At 49.1% G+C, this 19,210-nt stretch overlaps 1 protein-coding gene across 5 annotated transcripts in view; it reads left to right on the top strand.

Moving 5' to 3' along the window:
- The window catches only part of LOC128880403 (homeobox protein homothorax), a 440,840-nt gene that overhangs the window by 271,059 nt on the left and 150,571 nt on the right, over positions 1 to 19,210 (top strand). For all 5 annotated transcript variants that reach the window (XM_054130450.1, XM_054130449.1, XM_054130448.1 and 2 more), the window contains one exon: positions 6,975 to 7,123. In XM_054130450.1, the coding sequence (XP_053986425.1) occupies positions 6,975 to 7,123 (149 nt within the window). The remainder of the gene's footprint in view (positions 1 to 6,974; positions 7,124 to 19,210) is intronic.

The following is a 19,210-nucleotide window of genomic DNA, read 5'->3' as shown; positions in this document are numbered from 1 at the left end:
CAACCGCGACCGCCGGAAGAGGGCCGTGCCGCGAACGGAGATGGCGGGCGAAAAAATAAAATAGAGGAACGCTGACGATGGCAACGGGGGTGGGGCAGGATCCGTCGAGCTGCATTTCATCGCCGAAAATAGTTTCGGAATCGGCGAAGAGCTGCCTCCGCCTTGTGGCAACTGGTCGAGGCCGCTCCGAGCGAAACGCTCAGCGTGTTTTGGTGCGTTGACCCCTTCCATGGGATCTCCAGCGGCGCGAAAAACCCTTTCCTTCGGAAAATTGCGTGTCTTAAACTCTACATACTGGTTCTCCTGCAAGAAAATATAACCACGCAATTTTCTATTTCTATCAAATGATGCCAAAATCCAAAGCGTCAGGTACCAGTATGACACTGTGTGGCCCCATATAAAAATTTGCGTAGCGCGAGACCGTCGAAAAAAAAGTTTTATTAGCATTTAAATAACGCACATGGCACGAATATACGATGCAAACTGGTAATTAATCCAATTCCTACTGACGTAAATATTGCACCTGATAAAAGCCACCCATAGAGGGACCAAAGCATAGTTTTATAGCGTTCGAATGTAGAATATTCACGCGCACATGGACGGGAATAACTTTATTTTATAGTTTTTGTCGCGCGTAGCGTGTAAAAAATACAACAAACGTTTACTGCAAATATTACATCACATGTATAAACACGGGACATTAAATTTTCCACTTAACGGCATTAGCGCTTTATCGTTCGTTATTGCATGACATTCACGGTGTGTTTTGAAGGATGAAATATATTTCGGGGGCTTGATTTAACACCTTTCATATTTCACTCTCTCTCTAATACCGATAAATAAATTCCCGCTTTAACGGGCCAATATTTTGTCAACCTTTGACGCCGGTACTAGCAATTAACCCTCGAATAATGTACAAACAAAGCTCCGCTTTCGACTAAATTATCGTCGAATGTAATCCTATTGCAGAGGCCAGCGAGTGGAAAATATTTTTCATGTTATTTCGAATGCTTTCTGGAACCTAACAGAGTTTATATAGCAAACAATTTTAATTTTTGACAGTCTTTAATATAATTACTACTGGTAACTAAGTTTTAGTACGGTGGTCATTATGTCTACTTTTTCATTTTATTTACGTTCTCCATTTTATTACGTATTCATAAGACTCGCAGCGAAAAAACACGGCAAGTAAGAAATCATAAAGTAAAACAAGCCCAGAATTCGACGGATATCCTGGAGCATCTAGACATCCTGCGTAGGAGTAGTCCCCTGCATGAAACGTGATATCCTCAGAGGTGTGTAGGACGACTCTGCTTCTTTTCCTCTCACTTTTCCAGAGGATCCACCTCCCCGACCCTCGTGGTTCTTCCGCGCGTGGCGTACCAGCAAATAAATGTTTCTGTATCCGGTGCGTTCTGCCTACACGCTTCCATTGGAGGAAGAAGAGAAGGTCGCGGAGGTTCCTTGCTCCACCTAAAGGTCCGTTTTCACGTGTCTTAAAGTTACCAATTTCAGTGCTGTGAATTAGTACTATTGAAATTATTTGGACCAATAAGTGTTGAACCACTTATATACAGTCTATGAGATGTTAAGAGAAATGTGAATCGTGATTTCATTTCTGCGATCGATTCCTCGTGAGAAAAGGAATGAAAAAATCCTTCACCATTTTTCAATCGGAAGCTTGGTTACCTAGATACGAGCAGTTGAAGTTCAGCGACAGGGGAATCCCCAGCGCGCGCTTACGCGTGCGCAGTAGCACGCGAGAGCACGTGTCAAGGTGTCTACATGCGAAACAACTTTTACTTATATCTCGGGAACGGAGCGTCACGTTACAAAATGGAAAAGGACTTTCCAATTCGTATTATCGTGAAGAATTGATCCCACATACGAAACATGATGTACTGTCTACAAATGTCTAGCTACCCAGTAGTTTAGTATCATTACTTTGTTCGCAAGAGTGTTTTCCCTATTAATAAAAGAGAAGAGGCAGTAAATTCTTACCATACTGGATTTATTTTGGCTCTTAAACATGGTGACTTGTCACGTGAAAACGGAGCTTAAAGACGTCCGCGTCCCGAAGCGGATCCGCGCGGATGGAAGAAGCCCACCGAAACGTACCTCGCGAGGAGGGCATGAGGAAAGGGAAGAGATGTTGGAGGAGGGAACCACGGTCCTCGGTTCGACGGGATGGGAATAAGGAGTTTATTTTTGGCGGCCATATGCGCGGTTTATTTCGACAGTCCGCGCGGCCACCCTAAATAGAGGTAGGGGCCTCGTCTCCGAGGAAGACGTTTTCGGTGGCCTCTGTCCCCGTTGTCATCCTGGATTCCCGGACCGCCACGGTGTCTTTTATACGAACGTTCTGCTCGACGATTGCACGCATAAACGACGCCTCGCGGGCGCGTGACGCTAATTGCTACCTGTTCCCGTTTGAAATTATTGTGTTATCGTGGCGTTTAGACCCGCTGGTGGGATCTCTCCTTACTCGCCGCGACGACTAATGATCACGTAGCGGTGTGCCTTATTGGTTTTCGATTATGATTATTAGCATTTTTCCTCGGTCATTATGTGCCTGGTTAATCGACGCGCGAGCAGCCCGTCGACGCTGCGGGGCTTTGAATCCTTCTCAGGATTGCCTGATGGGTATCTCGCCATACGGTAGACTTTGTACGTATTTATAAAGACGGGGGACCAATCGTTGGATGTTATTAACCATTCTTCAATTCTGCTGCAATTACCCGTTGATAGAAAACGATTGCGTGGGCGGGGAACAGATGTCTTGCGCGCCTGGCCGTCCTAGCGCATAGCTATGAATTCTATGGACGTAGGGACGAAAATGATAATGAACGGCAGAAAGTAAATGTACTCCTTGGTAATAGAGTTTATTAAAGTCAACAATTTCGAGGTTCAATGTAGCTGATGTAGTGGTGAGTAGCGTTTGGAAGACTCCTCTTGGTGGAGAATTTCCACTATAGCTTTGAGGATAGTTATGACTATATAAAATGCTGAGGCTCTATGTGTATATACAATCTGTACCTTGTAGAGTGTCATCTAGAAATTCCTCAACAAGACCTGAAAGTTATTCACATCTGTACGATTTGATGTCTGGTACAATCGGTCCCAGTACAACAGGCCTACATTAGAATGAGACGTACTAGCACAGACATCCTCCAATGTGTCTCAATAGGTGCAACAATCAATGTATGTCCCATTACGTCCTCAAATACAATGAAATATAAAATAATACAATGAAACACCGTCCAATAATTTGAATTAGTCCGTGAATCAAGCTCTATCGTGTCCCCATCGTCCAGAGCATTTCTCAAGCGACGGCGGAGCGCATCGACGTGGGACCGCGTGTTTCGGCAGTCCGCTCGCCATCTCGAAATAGCGTATAGTCAGCCCGACGTGAGACTTGGCTTATTCTTGACCCATCGGCTAAGTATAGCCCGCGACAGCACGGAAAGAAAGAACTCGCGCGCGAGAGAGCGTTATTCTCCCCGACGGTCGCAGTCGTCGGGACGCCGCGCGTCTTTCCTTCGCGCGGGGACGGCGTAAACGTATAATTGGCCGCACTTAAATCTCTATAACGCGGCAGTAAAAATGCGCGGTGCGCCGCGTAAATCAACACGGGCACGATATGGCCCCTCGCGCCGCACGGAGGGCCACGCGGGTGCCTCGTAAACGCCCAACGGGCGCGCGCCGTGGACAATTTTCGCGACTTTCCGCCGGGCGATTTATCGCCGCGGTAAATTCGGGCTCGATTCGGCGAGCGTTTAATTTTCGACGAATCCGGGACACTTGTTTCGCGGGGTCGAGATTGTCGTTTTGCGTCGTTACGATGCTCGGGAGTCGTCGATCTCGATCCAGGTTGGAGAAACGGCGTCGCCTTATCAGCGACAGGACGTGGGCTGTCGGTCACGCGTGAACGGCGACGCAGCTGGATTACGCGCGCGGCACATGCGCTTCAAAAGGCGCACGCTCGGCTGGGATTCTTAATTGCGTGTCGATAGGAATTGGAGGGGATTCCGCGACGGGAGAGAGATTTATGGGAACATGGGATGTTTAATCTTTATTTTCAGCAAATAGAGAATTTTGCACTGGGTAGGTAAGAAAGAAGAGAGATAAGGCGGTATGTTTTATAATCATCGGGACAAGCAAGGTTTTGAAATTACTTGATTACGAGGGATGGCTCCGGTTGAATCATTAATTAAAATTTTTTAAATAGATTGATACTTCATCAATTGATTCTTTCCTTCAAATATACTGGATCCACCTACACCGAGTCACAATTTAGACATGTAGAAAACGTCAGTCCAAAGCGTGCAATGTCTCACTCACCTAGGTCAACTACGTCCTAAATTTCTCTCAAACACAAGTCTCTACTACCCAAATTATCAAACATCTCTTACCTCGCCAACTAGACTCCCAGCCATACCGCGTCCGCGTAACATTCTCCCTCAGTCAAGCACTCCCCTCGAGCACGTCCTGGTTCTCCAAGAACACGTTTCTCAGCAGTACGTCCGGTTCACGGCGTTCATCTTCAATTTCTTGTCCCGCTCGGGACGCTTTTTCGGCCGGGATTAGTTTCTCCCGCGGAAATGAGAAATTCCTGACGAGCGGAGGCGCGCTTCTTCGGCTGATACGTCAGGGTCCCCGTAACGGCAGCGTACGATCGGCACGGTACATTAACTCGATTCACCGAGTAAATTAACTGCAATCAGGGGGACGGTCCGCTGGCCATTCCGTTATTCCGCTAGCCGTTCCAAAGCGCCTCTAGACCGCTCTATTCGCTCGCCGGCCGTTAGGACGCTGAATAAGGGAGGACGAGAGGACCTTAACGTCGTTTTTGTTGCGAGCACAAGGACCACCGCAAAACGGCTCCTCGAGTGCTGGACGAAAACAAGCCTGCCCCCCTCGACGGAGGGAGACGCCGGCGACGCCAAGACTCCTGGCTCCTTGTGAAGCCAACCGTGAGGATTCACGCTGATGACGTGATTTCTTGGTGGTTATTGCGCGGTTACGCGCACTCGGTCTTCGACAAAGCGAGGTGGTTCGTTGAATCTTACTGAGCTGTTGGGTTTTGTGTTGTTTACCTGGTCAAGATGGGAGGTGGTACATAGATTCTGGAGGCGTACAGCACTTGCTTTGGATATTCAACCCATTGAGTGCCAGTGGAAATTTGTGTACATATCCGAGAAAACGCAGACAATTTTAAGCAAAGATGCATGATTGATTCATATGATTATCGTTCGATCTAACCAAGTCGAAACAATGCCAATTCTCTACACTAGACTCATCCCCATCAACTCCTGAAATCATCTCCGTTGAAAGAAACTCCCGAACCATTGTCACCCATAATCCAACATTCCGACGCTCCCCTAGTCCATTATCTTCGCTAGTACCCCCCAAGAACACCCCTTCGAATCGCCCCGATTCGAATGGCAGGTGGTCCTTCCATAGTGATCGAAGTCGATCCTCCTCGGCTCAATCCTGTTTCCCTCTCTCTGGATCGAGGAAAGGACACGTCGCGCGTAGGACCAATTCCCATCGATCTCCCGTCGTTCCAGGCCGTCTGCTCCCGCTATGGACAAATTTTTCGTCCTCCTTCGACGACCTTACGTCACCTTCACCCTCCTCTGGAAGGTCCGTTCGGGACGAATTCAAAGTTAATCTCCGTCTGCGTTCTCTGGACGCAAGCGCCCCGGGCGACCTGTCATCGTGAAACCCCTGGGAGCACTGCGCTCACCCTGATCTCTCTGTTACGATAGAACCTTGGGAACCGGAGCCTTGGGCAGCGCGATAAGGCTCGGTCATTTATAATCCGTCGGCGTAAGTAGCCCGGCGTTCTCCTTCCGCGCTGATTGAGAGAGAAAGGCATAAAGGGAACTTCCGGTCCGCTCTAGCGAGATGGATCGACGGGGACGTCAGGTGAATTCTGATGATGATGCCCTCTCGCTGCCGGCTGGGACCGTTTTCGTGCGTTACAATTCACTCCTGACGAGTTGAGACGAGATGGCATTATGGTTTCAGCCTGGAGATTCGAGGGAGGGGGAGAGGAATAGTTCTTTAGCTATCAAAAAAGTTATTTCGTGGAAGAGTAAATATTTTATTTGTAAGTGAATTATTAAGGGGGATTTCGAAAAAATTTAAATGGAATCTTATATGCGCGTATCCAGAACAAGACATCGTACATTCGTACAAATTTATCGACCTATCATACGAGTTCATTTATTGTAACAGGATGCCTTGAATTGAGTACTTTATCACAATTTCTTTCGAACAGTTGAATTAAATCCCTGAAGATTTAGTGGCCAGTTTTGAGGGTTTCGATATAGTCGAACGAGTTCATCAGGTTTCGACTTAATTAATGCGTGGCATGGATCTGGCGTGAGAGGGGAGGGGGTACCTGTAACTGCCTGCTGGCCGATAATTTATAAAAATGATATTTGCCTCGCGTAAGCGTGACCGTAAGCCGTCTTAATATCTCTCATTACCGTCTCGCAGCTCGAGTCCCCGGTGACCCGTGCAATTAAAAAGCTAAGATTGATAAATGACGGGGAATTAATGCGTCCAGGGGGTGGAAAAGAAGGGATGGAAAGGACCCTCGGAATCGGGGCTGAAACGTTTAGGGGCCAGCGAGCGAAAGAGGGACAGGGTGATTGCGGGTGGCTTAATGGTGTTTGTATGCATGGGAACCGGCTTTAAGGGTGGGGTAGTTATCGCTGGGTATAGTTTGCGCCGAAAATCGGAGCGCCGCGAAATCTTATCCCTGATAATGTATTCCGATCGTTCGGGGTATTGCTTTTGGAACAATAACTATGTTCGCACTTCGAGGCGCATTTTTACCTGAGATTATCGATTTGGCATTTGTTTATATTTCAATGATCTCCTATTTCTTTCAAGAAGTACGACTACTTTTTTGGCAACACCTCAGCTTTCTAGTAATGAGTATTGTTTACCAAATGTTGCAGGTGACGCGAGTAACGCGAGTATCGGCAGCGGCGAGGGCACCGGCGAGGAAGACGACGATTCTACGGGTAAGAAGAACCAGAAGAAGAGGGGTATCTTCCCCAAGGTCGCGACCAACATCCTCAGGGCGTGGCTGTTTCAACACCTCACGGTAAGTGTCTACATCCGTCTTTCGTCGCATGGCGTCTCGACGGCGTTCCTGTCCGCGAGTCGTCCGAACGCGTCGCCGAGCGACGACCTCGTCGTTCGTCGTCTTCATCAACTAGCTTCTCTCTTCGCGGTGATGTATCATTCGTAGCAACTGAGACTCGAAAAGCATAGGAACGTCGTCCTTCAGTCATCGAGATACAGAAAATCTAGCTCGTGAAGCGTCCAATTGTGGACAGTTATCAATCTGAACCAGAGATAATCACAGTTGAAATTCATAGAGTATTATGGAAGGTTAGGTTAATTAAAGGTTGTGTCATTAGGAAAATTGAGGTTTGCTCTTTGAGCTCTTTTTTTCTTAACAGAATTTCTTCATTTCGGTGTACTTAATGAAATCGGTGTTTGAATAATTGATAATATTCACAAATCGAGACGCCGTAACCCTCTAAACTACCTGTCGACTAGAATAAATATCACCAACCATCGAGTTCAAAGAGTTCATTTCAATGTCCTATGAAAAGTCAAATCGCGAATCCTCCCAATAGGAAGAGAATTTCGACTCGCGGAGATAAACGACGCGGCGAGCGTGGCAAAAAGAAACATTTCCCAAATTGCTTTCACCCCGGAGGAAAAACTAAACCCCCAAAGGAAAAGAAACGAAGACGGAAAAACGCTATGCGCAGGGGCATGGGGGACGGTAATCTCCTAATGCCTAGATAAGGAGCGCCCCGCGCCGCCGCCCTGGAGCTGGTCTAATGATTCACGGGTAATCTGAGCCGCAAAAAGCGCAACGCGATTAAAGGGAAACTGGGGAGGGAGTCCGGGGGGTTGGTAACCGCGGTCGCGTAACGTTGCGCAGCAATTCGGAGCGCGGTACATTGTCCCTCATACTACGGACACCCCATAGCTTTCGGGTGTGATCAGGTTACCTTGCGAGAGCGGTAATCATATTGCAGCTCGGTTAATGCCATTACCGCACCGGCAGAGGGAGGGGTGCGGAGGGTTGGCAGCCACCCTCGAAACCACCCAGCAACCATCCAAACCTCTCCCAACCCTCTGACCGTGGCTTCCTCCGCGCTGCTCCGCCAGCTTCGGCAAGCTCCCCACCCCTTTAACAACGTGTATTGGATATGACGTCGGGGATAGTGGGTTCATGGTTTAATGCATATACGCTGTTTGGACGGTGACGATATCACGCTCGTGAAAAGACGAGCCCGCCGTGCCCCGATACCGAGCATCGTCGTTCCTCTTGTTCGGTTAATCGCGACGTCGAAAGCCACCGGCAACCCGAGAGTTAACGGTGTCATGCGCGATGTTAGGCCTGAAAGGATTTTAATGTTAGTCGAGGGGGGATGGTTGGCACCCTTTGCGATGGTACTTCTTGATTCGCGATGTGGGAGTGCTGAGTTAGGTCTGGGTTATTTAGAACGGTGTAATGGTCACACCATTTCTGATTCATCTATTTAAAACTCAAAAATTGATATTTCACCATGATTATAAATACAGTCAGTCAGGACTTATTAGGTCAGTACAAGATTCTCTTTCACCCCGCTCCATCTCCAATCTCCGATTTCCGCTTTCTGCCAACGACCGTCACCAGCACACTCATTAAAAAATCGCTTAAATTTCCAGAATTTCCTCCTCCTCCTCGAACGATATTTCCCATTAATCATTTCCTTTCATGGCACCGTAAATACCCCAACGGCGCGAAAGCTAAGCGTATTTCTAGAGAGGCGCGTGGTCGAAGACGTTTGTGGGAATGCCGTGACCTAAAATCTATTCGCTCTTCCGTCGGCCGATTCCGCTTCGAAATTAACCCGTGAGAGCGCCACCGGCGATAAATTAGGAACAATTACGAGGTAAAAATAAGTGCATCAAGGCTCACGATTCATGGATCCCCGGCTCGACGCTGCATGGCGAGCGCCATTACGCGGTATCCGCTGCCAGAAATTACAGCGGTTTTTCGCGACGGTCGTCCCGCGGGGCATTCGTCTCGGCGTTATTACGAGCGATTAAGCGACTGTACCGCGAACTGGAATTCATTCGCGGCGCTGGATACATATTACGCCTTAAAAGAGTAAGCGACTCGGGGGCCAAGTGTGTATTCGCTACGTTTGCCAGCCTCTTTAAGAACCCCCTTCTCCTCTCGGGGCTCCCTTTTTTCAGCGAACGAATTACGGTCTCAACAGGCTTGATTTAGCGTCCTAATCTCTCCACCGCGATGACTTATGCTCGCAACAAGGACTAACACTCGCGGTGCACGGACCAGCGCGACTGTTTCGCCCTGGTAATTACTAGAGAACAGATGTCTGGAACGACGAACGCTGCCCTGAACCGAATGGAACGCGTTCCGGGATTTCGATCCTATGTCGAAATAGCAGTTTCAAGGGGTGGAATTGGAGAAAATTGCGAGTTTTCATTGATTTTTGCTGTTTTAAATAGTTTCGAAGCTTTTATGCTGATGGAAAATTGAACAGGTAGTGTTTATGTGGAAGTTTCATGATAGTCTCGTTAATGTGGCAGTTTAACTGTACTTTTTCTAAGAAATCGTGTGTTTGCCTATTGGAATTTTATTTAAATTGTCAACATCTATTCAGTTTAAGAAGTTATAGGTATTTCAGTATTGGGTTCAGTGGGATTCGGTTTAGTGCAGGCCATTCTGCAGCCATCGCTTCACCCCGTGGAAACATTTTGGAATACGCGCCAAGGAATTCGTCGGGGCGCGCCAATAACCTGTCCCCGTTCGAGAGCGTCGACGCCGATCCGCATCGACGCAGGGCTCAGGGAAAGCGCGCGGACATAGTTTACATACGCCCGTAGATAGATAGCCGCGATCGAATAAGGAGCGGAGAGAACGCTCGCGTACACCGCGGTCGTAGACGTCCAAAAGGTAAAAGAGCCGCGCAGGTTTTCCCTGACGTTAGATCAAAGGAGACGGATATGTTGCAACGGGAACGGTGCGAGGGGGGAAATGTACGTCGTGCATTTCTGGGACGGCTGAGGATAAATTAAATTAATTTGATGGAGGCGACTTGTGAATTCCCTTGGCTGTGGTTGCGGTTCTTTTCCGTCGGAGATCTCAGTGTGGGTTAGGTCTAGGCTAGGTTGTGTAATAATTTGAGAAATTTGAAGCTTGTTGAGAGACGCTTGGAATTATTAGGACTTTGAATCAAAATCTAGCACATCTAATAAAAAAAAGTCTAATCTGGGTTGCAAAGGTTTAATTCGCTACAACACACCTCGTGCGAAATCGTTTCAGTCGTTCAGGCTAGAGGTCGACGTCTTTCTCCGAGTCTCTTGTTCGCTCGTTCTCCCTCGCTCCCAGGTTGTCATTTGGAAAGCCATCCGACGACCGCCCCTCACTGTTCGTCCGTACGTCTGTCCGACCAGCCAGCGTACCAACGGACCAACCAACTCTGCGACCCTCCCCAAGTTTAATTAGACGGAAGAGGGGCATACATCATGGTCGACTCTGTATCCCGACCTTCCGCGCCAGCCAACTTGGGCTTTCCAGAATTGTGGCCGCCGACCTACTACCACACCCTCGCTTGGTCCTTCCTCGTGCACACCTTCGGGAACGATGTTTCAAACGTCGTGTCTGGGATCGTCCCACCCGGAACGATCCTGTGTCTCGGCTGAAGGAACCCCTCGGACACTTTGCACCCTGAAACGCGACCTTCTCGTTGAGTAATAAACTCCACGTTTTTGTTTGCTGGAAACTGGTGTTCGTTACGGTAGGATTTGAAATTTCGACACGTAGTATTTCTAACCTCTCAGGCTGGGCTTTAAAATTCACTCGTGAATATTCCTTCAGCCAGTAACAATTACCCGTCGTTCCAGCAATAATCCAAAGCCTCGGGAATGCAGCAGGGCGGGAAAAGAAGAAAGATTGAAGATGGAGACGACATATATAATCCATTTTAATTTACTCGGAAGATATATCCGTCTAGCTTGCAGTTTCTCGCGACTTCGCTCCTTCTTCCGTCGTTCTTTTCGTTTCGCCATTTTCTACCTCCGCGTTTTCCCGTTCCCCGATCTTTCCTCCCCAGCTTCGCCGTCCTTATCCCTAGATACCAGCGGGGGGTGCAGTCTTCTTATATCAATGGAAGCATTTCGCGAAATTACATTTGCCAGTTCCGCGCTGTATGCTACTCCGTTTCACGTATCGAGTGGCGCCTCGGAATCTCCCCTTTTTCCTTCCAGCAAATAAATTTCATCGCACCAGGCGGAAGCTAATTCCATATCAAATCCTTTCTCGGCGCGGTCCCGTGAATGCTCAGCGCCGAAAAATCTTAATCGAATCCCCGACGATCGACCCAAGACTTCCGGATGATTCGAGGATTCCGAGATGAAGAACAGAGAGAATTCGAGCGATGGAGAATGTGCTAGAAACGTTCTTATAGTATGGTAATATCGTAGAAAGTATAAATTATGATTACTTAAACTGTACTTTCCAAGTTTCTTAAATTTAGGCCGTAAATAGCCTTAATTTCCATTCAGTGGATGATCTCTTATCACGCCACAATTACGCTTCATACAGTCTCTTCTTAAAGAATTCATATCTCCGTTACATTTTCAAGTTTCCACGCCACACTGGGCGCAAAATACTCCTCAGAGCTTCTATTTCGAAATAAAAAATTGGGAAAAAAATCGAATTGGGCAACCTGCCAATTCAGCCTGATGTTCCACCAATAACACCTTGCTCGGAGCCAGGGTAACACACGCGAGACACGCGTTTTAGAACAGGAACGATTCTCATTCGATATTCCGTGTTGTAACACGAGCGCTGGAGCATAGTCAGGACAATCAATAAGCCATCTAAGGCAGGTAACGCCGCTACGGTACAAACCGCAAACCGGCAATGCCATTATCCGCACACACCGGCGCCGCAAGCCTGAGATGCAAGCGCGGTTTCGTCGAGATCGATAATGAAACGCGTTTCATTTAGCGTATTGCGCGTTCCCGTTTCAATATATCTTGCCGCGATCTTTAATTCATCCGTGCATCGAGCGTGTCGATCGAAACATGCGGCGGCGCGAAGCTGGAAACAAAAACGATGGATCGATCTGACGCGTGGCGGCATTCTTCCACGTTCAAATCATGAAATCATTTTGTTGCTACGTTGTTTTTAACATTTTCTTCGCAGTTGAGGTTGGTCGAGGCAATTAGAATTTTTCTTTGTTAGAAGCGTTAGATTTTGATGCAAAATTCCAAGCATCTCTCAACAAACTTCAACATTCAATTTCCCCTATTCTAAACTCACTCCCTTCGGAGATCGCTCACTCCAACATCCGCGTCCCTTGAACCGCGAAAATCTCCGGCGTAGGCAGATCGTAAGAGGAAGAAACACGCCGGAATAAAAAGAAAATCTCCTAGACGATGAACGGGGACAGGCACGCGAACCGTCGAGAGATCCGTGGAGCGAAAGCATTGACTCCCCCAAGGGGTTGGAGGGCGAAACGCGAGGATTTGTTCGAGCGGAAAACTGCCGGTCGATGTATGCAAACGTCTCCTCGGCGTCCTTCGGAGCCGATAGGGTGACAACGGGAGCGTCGCGTCGCGCGCCGCCGCGGCGGAACAATTGTCCAGCGTCCTGGGGGGCAGCAATCTCGGCTAACGGACTCATCAAACAGTCGTCGACCATGGCTCGGAGCGGGGAGGGACGGGGGAGACCTTGACCCAGCGTGGAGCAAGGACGAGAGCGCCTGGAACCGGAAGCGTGACGGTCAAACGGCTGGTCCAGGGGTTGGCGAGGGGACAATAGATATCAGCTGGTACGCGGACGCCACGCCGGGACCGAGATACCAGATCTAAGTGGGCCATGCCGCGCTACGGTTATGGCGGCATAAAACGCTCCCGGTGGCGGTGGAGAGGCGGCGAGGAGGGCCAACCAGTCAGCCAGCTGCCTGGCTGGGTCGTGGCAGTCGACTCGAGTGCCGTGGAGAGCCCCTTTACGGCCGAAAAAACTGCCGCTATGATTGTCTATGCAAATTGTTTAAAATATCCCCGGCTTCCAGGCCGTTTCGCGTCTTTTGCGGGCGTCGTTTCCGCGAATACCCGCCGCCGGCTCGAGAACTGCCGTTGGGGTGTCCCGAATTGCTCGAGAAGGGGACGACCTGCGGACGATTGGTGTTCGCGCGATTTGAGGGGGTCAGGGGTTGGGGGAGAGGATTTTCTTAGGGATGCTGTCTTAGGATGGGAAGTCGAATACGATGGGATCGACTCGTTGACCACCAGATTGAATACTTGTGGAGTAGGATATTCACATTTCTGTTTGAAAGTTTGGAAGTTAGGATTTAATGGAGTCTGTCAATCATGGCCTTGCTATGGCTCAGCTACGAGCGATTTTGTCGCCCGCGACTGTCAGTTAGGACATGGCGTTACGCGGTTGAGAGGACGATTATCTTCGTAATTATCAAACCTGTTGCAATTAAATAGAAATACTCGGCCGCTCTAACAAGTAACCCTAACAGTTTCACCCCTTTCGAATTTCCTCTCGCGAACGTTGACCGGGCGCGAGAAAACATGGCGGAAGTGGCGGAGGGTTGAAGTTCCAGACGATGTAATTTCCTCTCCGAGGGGTGATCCGCTCCAAGCGACGTTTCCGTGTCCTCTTGGTTGTCCTTCTAGCATCGGTGAAAGGTACTCTCATTCCCTACGGTCAACCTACAACCTTCAACCTCCTTCGGTTGGCCCCGGGGTACGGCAACCCCTTCTGCCTTTGGTTCGTGCTCACTGGCGCCGCCTCGGTTCGCATTTGAATATAATACTTGGCCCTCGTCGGTCGAGCGTCCCGGGCAACCGAAGCGAACTGTAATTATGTTGATGCGCAGCCATTGTTGCGTCCATCCTGGACGCCCGGCTGAATGCCGAATCTCCTTCTTTCCCTCTTTGGAAAGGCCTCTCCTCTTCGCCCACGCCGCCGCTATGGCGAGAGAAACCCAGACGATTATTCTCGCGGCCTCGTTGCGTTTTGCTCAAACCAGACAATGAGCAGAGGCTCGAGTCGAAGGATGAAGGTACTCTTGGGAGCTGGGAAGGTGGATAGAAACTGGAATGTAGGTTAACGTACCTCCGAAAGCATTTTAGTCAATGGCCTGAACTCAGTGACGAGGAAGAGAAGTCAGACTGAGGAGATCGAGGAAGATGATCTTCAGTGGCGTAGGCTCCACGATGATTGTGTTGTATTAGTGTGAAGTAAAAGACTTTAGCAGTAATCCATTTTGACTACTCTATACTAGAAGATGTTTATTTAACATCTTAAGGTATAGATTAAATGTGACCCCCATAACAAAGGTTGATTATTCTCCTAGAATCCAGGAAACAATACACCCTCAAGGAAGCACTCTCCCATCCACGGATCGCGACCAGATGTGTCCAGAATGTAGCAACAATTGATCTTCCAATTTCCCGCTAAAACAACCGATCCCCGTGCGAAATTAATTGCGAGCTAGAAGATTAACCCCCGGGGGTGGAGAACGAACCCCCTATCCTCACACAGGGAACGGATGATTAAAAAAAGGACGAGGATTCTTAAGAGCCGGGCGGATAATTGCAAAAACTGTACGCGGTCAGCGTCACCACCACTGTCCGCTGTACAGGAACGTGCATCCACGGGTGCTCCGGGGGGTAGCCACCCCCGTCTACGTAAAATGGGTGGCGCGCAGGACCCAGGATTAGACTGTCGCCCCGCGACAGAGTAAGCCCCTATTTTTGCGAAATTTATCGCCGTTAATCCCTTACCCCTGGCCACCCCCACGTCCGCGGTCCCCGGTTGTTCTCGTTGTTCTCTCGTTGCTCTCTTTCTCCCCGTGTATCCGTCTCTTCGTGCTTCCCAGCCCCAACAGGACTCTTCCAACCCCCCGGCCGTTGTCGATATGGAAAATAATAAAACGCCGCCGTCTTTATGCTCGTCGAATCCCTCCCCTCGTCCCACCCCTCGCGCCTCTTCCAGCTGTGGACTCGTCGTCGGGTAATCCTGGTGGGATTTAAAACATTCGTATCTTGAATATGCATTCATAGGTTTAAACCAGGGTCCTCGCGTATATCCCGCAAGCCAAGGGAAAGTCGTGAAGTGGACTCGCGTGTGTGTTGGTTCTCGCGCGGGCCGCTAAGCGGAGACTAGAGCCTGGGTATTAGCTCGGCCACTCATTAGCCTTTCTGGTCCTACTTGTCGCTCGGCGTAATCTCACGTCCGTCCTGGCCAACCGGGATTAACTTTGACGCTGCTACGTCGCTACTTCCGGAGCTATCATCTTCGTCGCTGAAGAGAGACGGAGATCGTCTCTGATATCAGCACGCCATGGGACGCGCGGGGCTGGATTCCTGACGTTATCGGATGCTTGTTGAAATGTAACTGGGAAATGCGAGTTATTCCAAGCGTTTACGGCTTCTTTTCGTTCGTGGATCTCTTCACTGACACCGTGTCGAAGTGAGACTCGAGAATCCCCGAGGTACCTAAGCAAAACGTAGTTATCTTCAGTCTTAGGCATTCCTTTCCAAAGAAACCTCTCAATTCAAAGTCACCCACTTTCTCCAAGATGTCCCCTGGAAACCTCCGAGTTATTTGGCGCAACCTTCACCTGGGAACGAGGATAATCTGTTCCCATCGTGTTAATGCTCGCATTTGACCGCCAGGTGATTCGTCGCGGAACGTTTCTCAAGCGCCTGCGAAGATATTGGCGACGTTCCCCAGGCGCGAAACGCGTCGCGGATTCGTCAGGGACGGCGCTTTCGTTACAGTTTAAATTAATCCAATTATGCATGCCAGGCGAGGAGAAGACCGTGTTGGCTCTCTCATCGTGGCTCTTGGGCTCGGGACTTTAAAGGTTTAAGCCGAATAATGGACGTAAGGTCTGCGCCGCGTCATCCATATGCAAAGCGTCCACGCGGCCGCGGGGATTAGTCACGGGACGATCTCCGAAGGATCCACGAAGGCGAAATTCACGCCGTGGACACCTTGCGGGACTGACTTCAGTACGTCGTTCATAAATCTGTCTTACATCGACCCAAATGTTAAGTGTGTTCCCAATGGCGTCTAAAGAAACACTTGTTCTGCATTGAGTTGGGAGCTGAATCGATTCTTGGATATGAAATCTTTGGTTGTTGAGACAAGTAGAGCAGACTGTGAAGAATCCTCGACCTTTTTAAAAGCATAGACTTGAGTTCTGATCGCAAATCGAAGCAAAGAACTGTATCGACAAATGGGACATAGGTGCACTAGGGGAATACAGAATGCCACCAGTTCAACGTATATGTGTCTGTGTTGGCGGACGTTCCAGGGAGAAGGATATCGGTGGCACCCCATTAAAGAGAGTGCTGGACATCTAGCCAGCGTGCGTAGCGAGCATTAGAGTCTCCAGTTCGTACAGTGTCAAAGGATCGTCCGTGTGTACGGTTATCCTCGTGTTGGTTCGATATTGACGCGCCACCTGTGCGTACAAGGTACACCAGTCGCCCAAGTCGCATCAATACTTGATGTCTCCTGGTTTTTCAAGACCTATCGGTCTTATTCCCTGTTTTCTGCCTCTTTCCAAGAACTTGGGGTCAGAATACGAGACTTGGTACAGACGCAGTATCGTCGATTGCGTTAGAATATTCCAGAAAATAATTTGAACGCGTTGGTAGTGTAGTTAATTATGTAGTCATTAAAATTATAAAAAGAAACGTGAATTTTTCGGTTGGAGGACTTGGGTAAAATTCATATCAAACAGACCAGGGATCAATTGTCGCCTACATTTGTTTCTCGACATCTCGCACTCGGTCCGCGACACGCGGTACATTAATTACCGAACTGTTAACAAAATATCATCGAGTGTTTTGAATCGATAATAAAGGCGGGGCACAAAACACAGCGGAACTGCGAATAAATTATTTACGGTCGAGCGCGGTCCAGCGGCGAATTATGCCGGAAGAACGGACAAACGTGCTGGGGATACGCGCTGCCTCGTGAATTTCTATCGCCGCGTAATTAACGAAATGTTAATTAATAACTGGCGCGCCCGCGGGGCTCGCGCAACTGTCCGACACACGATTCAACGGAATCGCTCGTTTCGCGTCGTTAGACGTCGACGTTGCTAGAAATTTTCAAACGGTTCGGTTGTCGCGAAGTCAGCCATCGAGGATCACGTTCTTGGATGAAACCCAAACGTGGCTGCATGGATTTTCGACGGCTAGACATTTTTCCCGAGGTTTCCAGTATTTTGACGAAAATTGTCATCTCTCCTTCGGTGGTCCTTCGGTGTCCGTATCATTGTCAATTCATGAAACAGGCTTTCCCCCAGCTTTGTCCTCATTTGTGCATCCTGAAATCTCTAGCTGATTGCTTCGTCCAAGGATCAGGACCGGCCGATCTAGCGATTTTTGCGGTCCCTTTGCAGACCTCGGCGTCATCGCGATTGGACGGTTAACGAACCAGCGAGGCGAACGAACCGCCGCGCGGCGATTCGCCACGCGGCTCTCTTCGCGCTTCTCGCGAGTCCTCCTTTTATCGGATTGGGCGTCCAGGAGACAGAGAGAAAAGAGAGTCGCTTTGCTGGCTGAACAGGGCTTAGAGTGGATCCGGATTTCACGGTCTTCAGGCGGTATCGTTCCCCCTGTCCGAGTCTTTTTCTTCCACTCGCTGCTCCTTTCGTCGTTCCTACACGGCGACTTCTGAGAGTCGTTTCGCGTCGGCGAATCCTCCGCGGCGTATTTTACACGCATACGACTCGGACGTATCGATGGAGGAAGAGATAAGCGAGGCGACCGTCTTATTCGATTTTCACGGCCCGCGGGAACAGCAATGTAAAAAAGGAAACGATAATTATGAATTTCAAGAGTCCTCGACTACGGGAATCGCGTTGTCCAAGGATTAGTAGAAGTTTAGCTGTGGAGAGTTAGGAAGGTTTTATTGCCATTAGTCGATTTACCTATTAATCCATTTCGATTGTAGACAGTATCGATTAACTTCTATCTAGTCCCAGCCCGTACGTTGGCTGACTAGTACTGTGTCTGACTGTGACTGGTCACATCTCCTTCAAAGATCTTCCTCTTTCCTACATATATTATAAACGGTGCTCCATTGCGTGACCACGCATATAAAATACTAAATTAAGTTCACTCATACTAATTTCTGAAAAAACATCAGGGTTGGTCAAGATATTCTCGAGGAATTGATCCTCAGACTCCAAGCCTGTCAAGCCCGAGGCAGCGAGGTGGTAAGCGCCAAGCAGGTCATGTTCCCTCAACTTGGCACGAATTTCTGGATAACCGTGTGCACTAGCCTCGAGCGTGGTTTCGCGCGAAACACAGGTATCCTCTCTGCGGGTTCCACGAAATGGGAGTTAGCTGGCCCGCAAGACGCTTCAATTGCGGGAAACAAGCACGGTAGCAGGACTCTCAGACGCCTCCGACCCAACCATCCTTTAATTCAGCCTGACAGGTGAATTCCTCCCCTCCACGCGCCACCGTGGCCATCCCTCGGGGTAAGATGGATCCGTTCCCGGGATTTCCTACGGGATCCGTTGGATCTTATATCACCGACGGCCATCTCTATACAAGCAATCCCCGCCCTTTCGCCCCTGCTCATCCGAATTGCCCGTTGTGCTGGCATTCGATCTGTTGGGGAATCCAGAAACATTTCCTCTCGGCTAATGCGCAGGAATTACGCGATTCGAGACTCTTTTATCCGCGCCACGGCGAAATCCCGCCCGATGGAAATGGGATCGAATCGATCACCGTGTACTCCTCGCCTTGCCGATATCGCGCCCTTACGCTGGATGGGTTTGCGCGATTTTCTTCGCGACTGTCGATTTACGTTAGGTTAACTGAACAAAGAGTAGAATTCTCCTAGAATAGAATCCACACTTCAACATGTACTGCGATACCATTTCAAACATAGAGATACCAACCAGCCATCCTCCCTAGAATACTAAGTTCAAAGACTACCCAGTAGCCATCTCATCCTCTGATCAGACAACAACCAATCCACCCTCCAACACCTGTTAGATCCGATCAATCGAACCACGAATCGGATCATCCGACAACCATTCCTTCCGGAGGGCACGATAGCCAATTCGTCTTCATCAACGGTTCGAAACGAGCGGACTGT

Source organism: Hylaeus volcanicus, chromosome 7 (assembly GCF_026283585.1).
Source record: "Hylaeus volcanicus isolate JK05 chromosome 7, UHH_iyHylVolc1.0_haploid, whole genome shotgun sequence".
Classification (NCBI taxonomy): domain Eukaryota; kingdom Metazoa; phylum Arthropoda; class Insecta; order Hymenoptera; family Colletidae; genus Hylaeus; species Hylaeus volcanicus.
The sequence above is the reverse complement of the archived record's forward strand: the minus strand, read 5'-3'. Positions and strand labels throughout refer to the sequence as shown.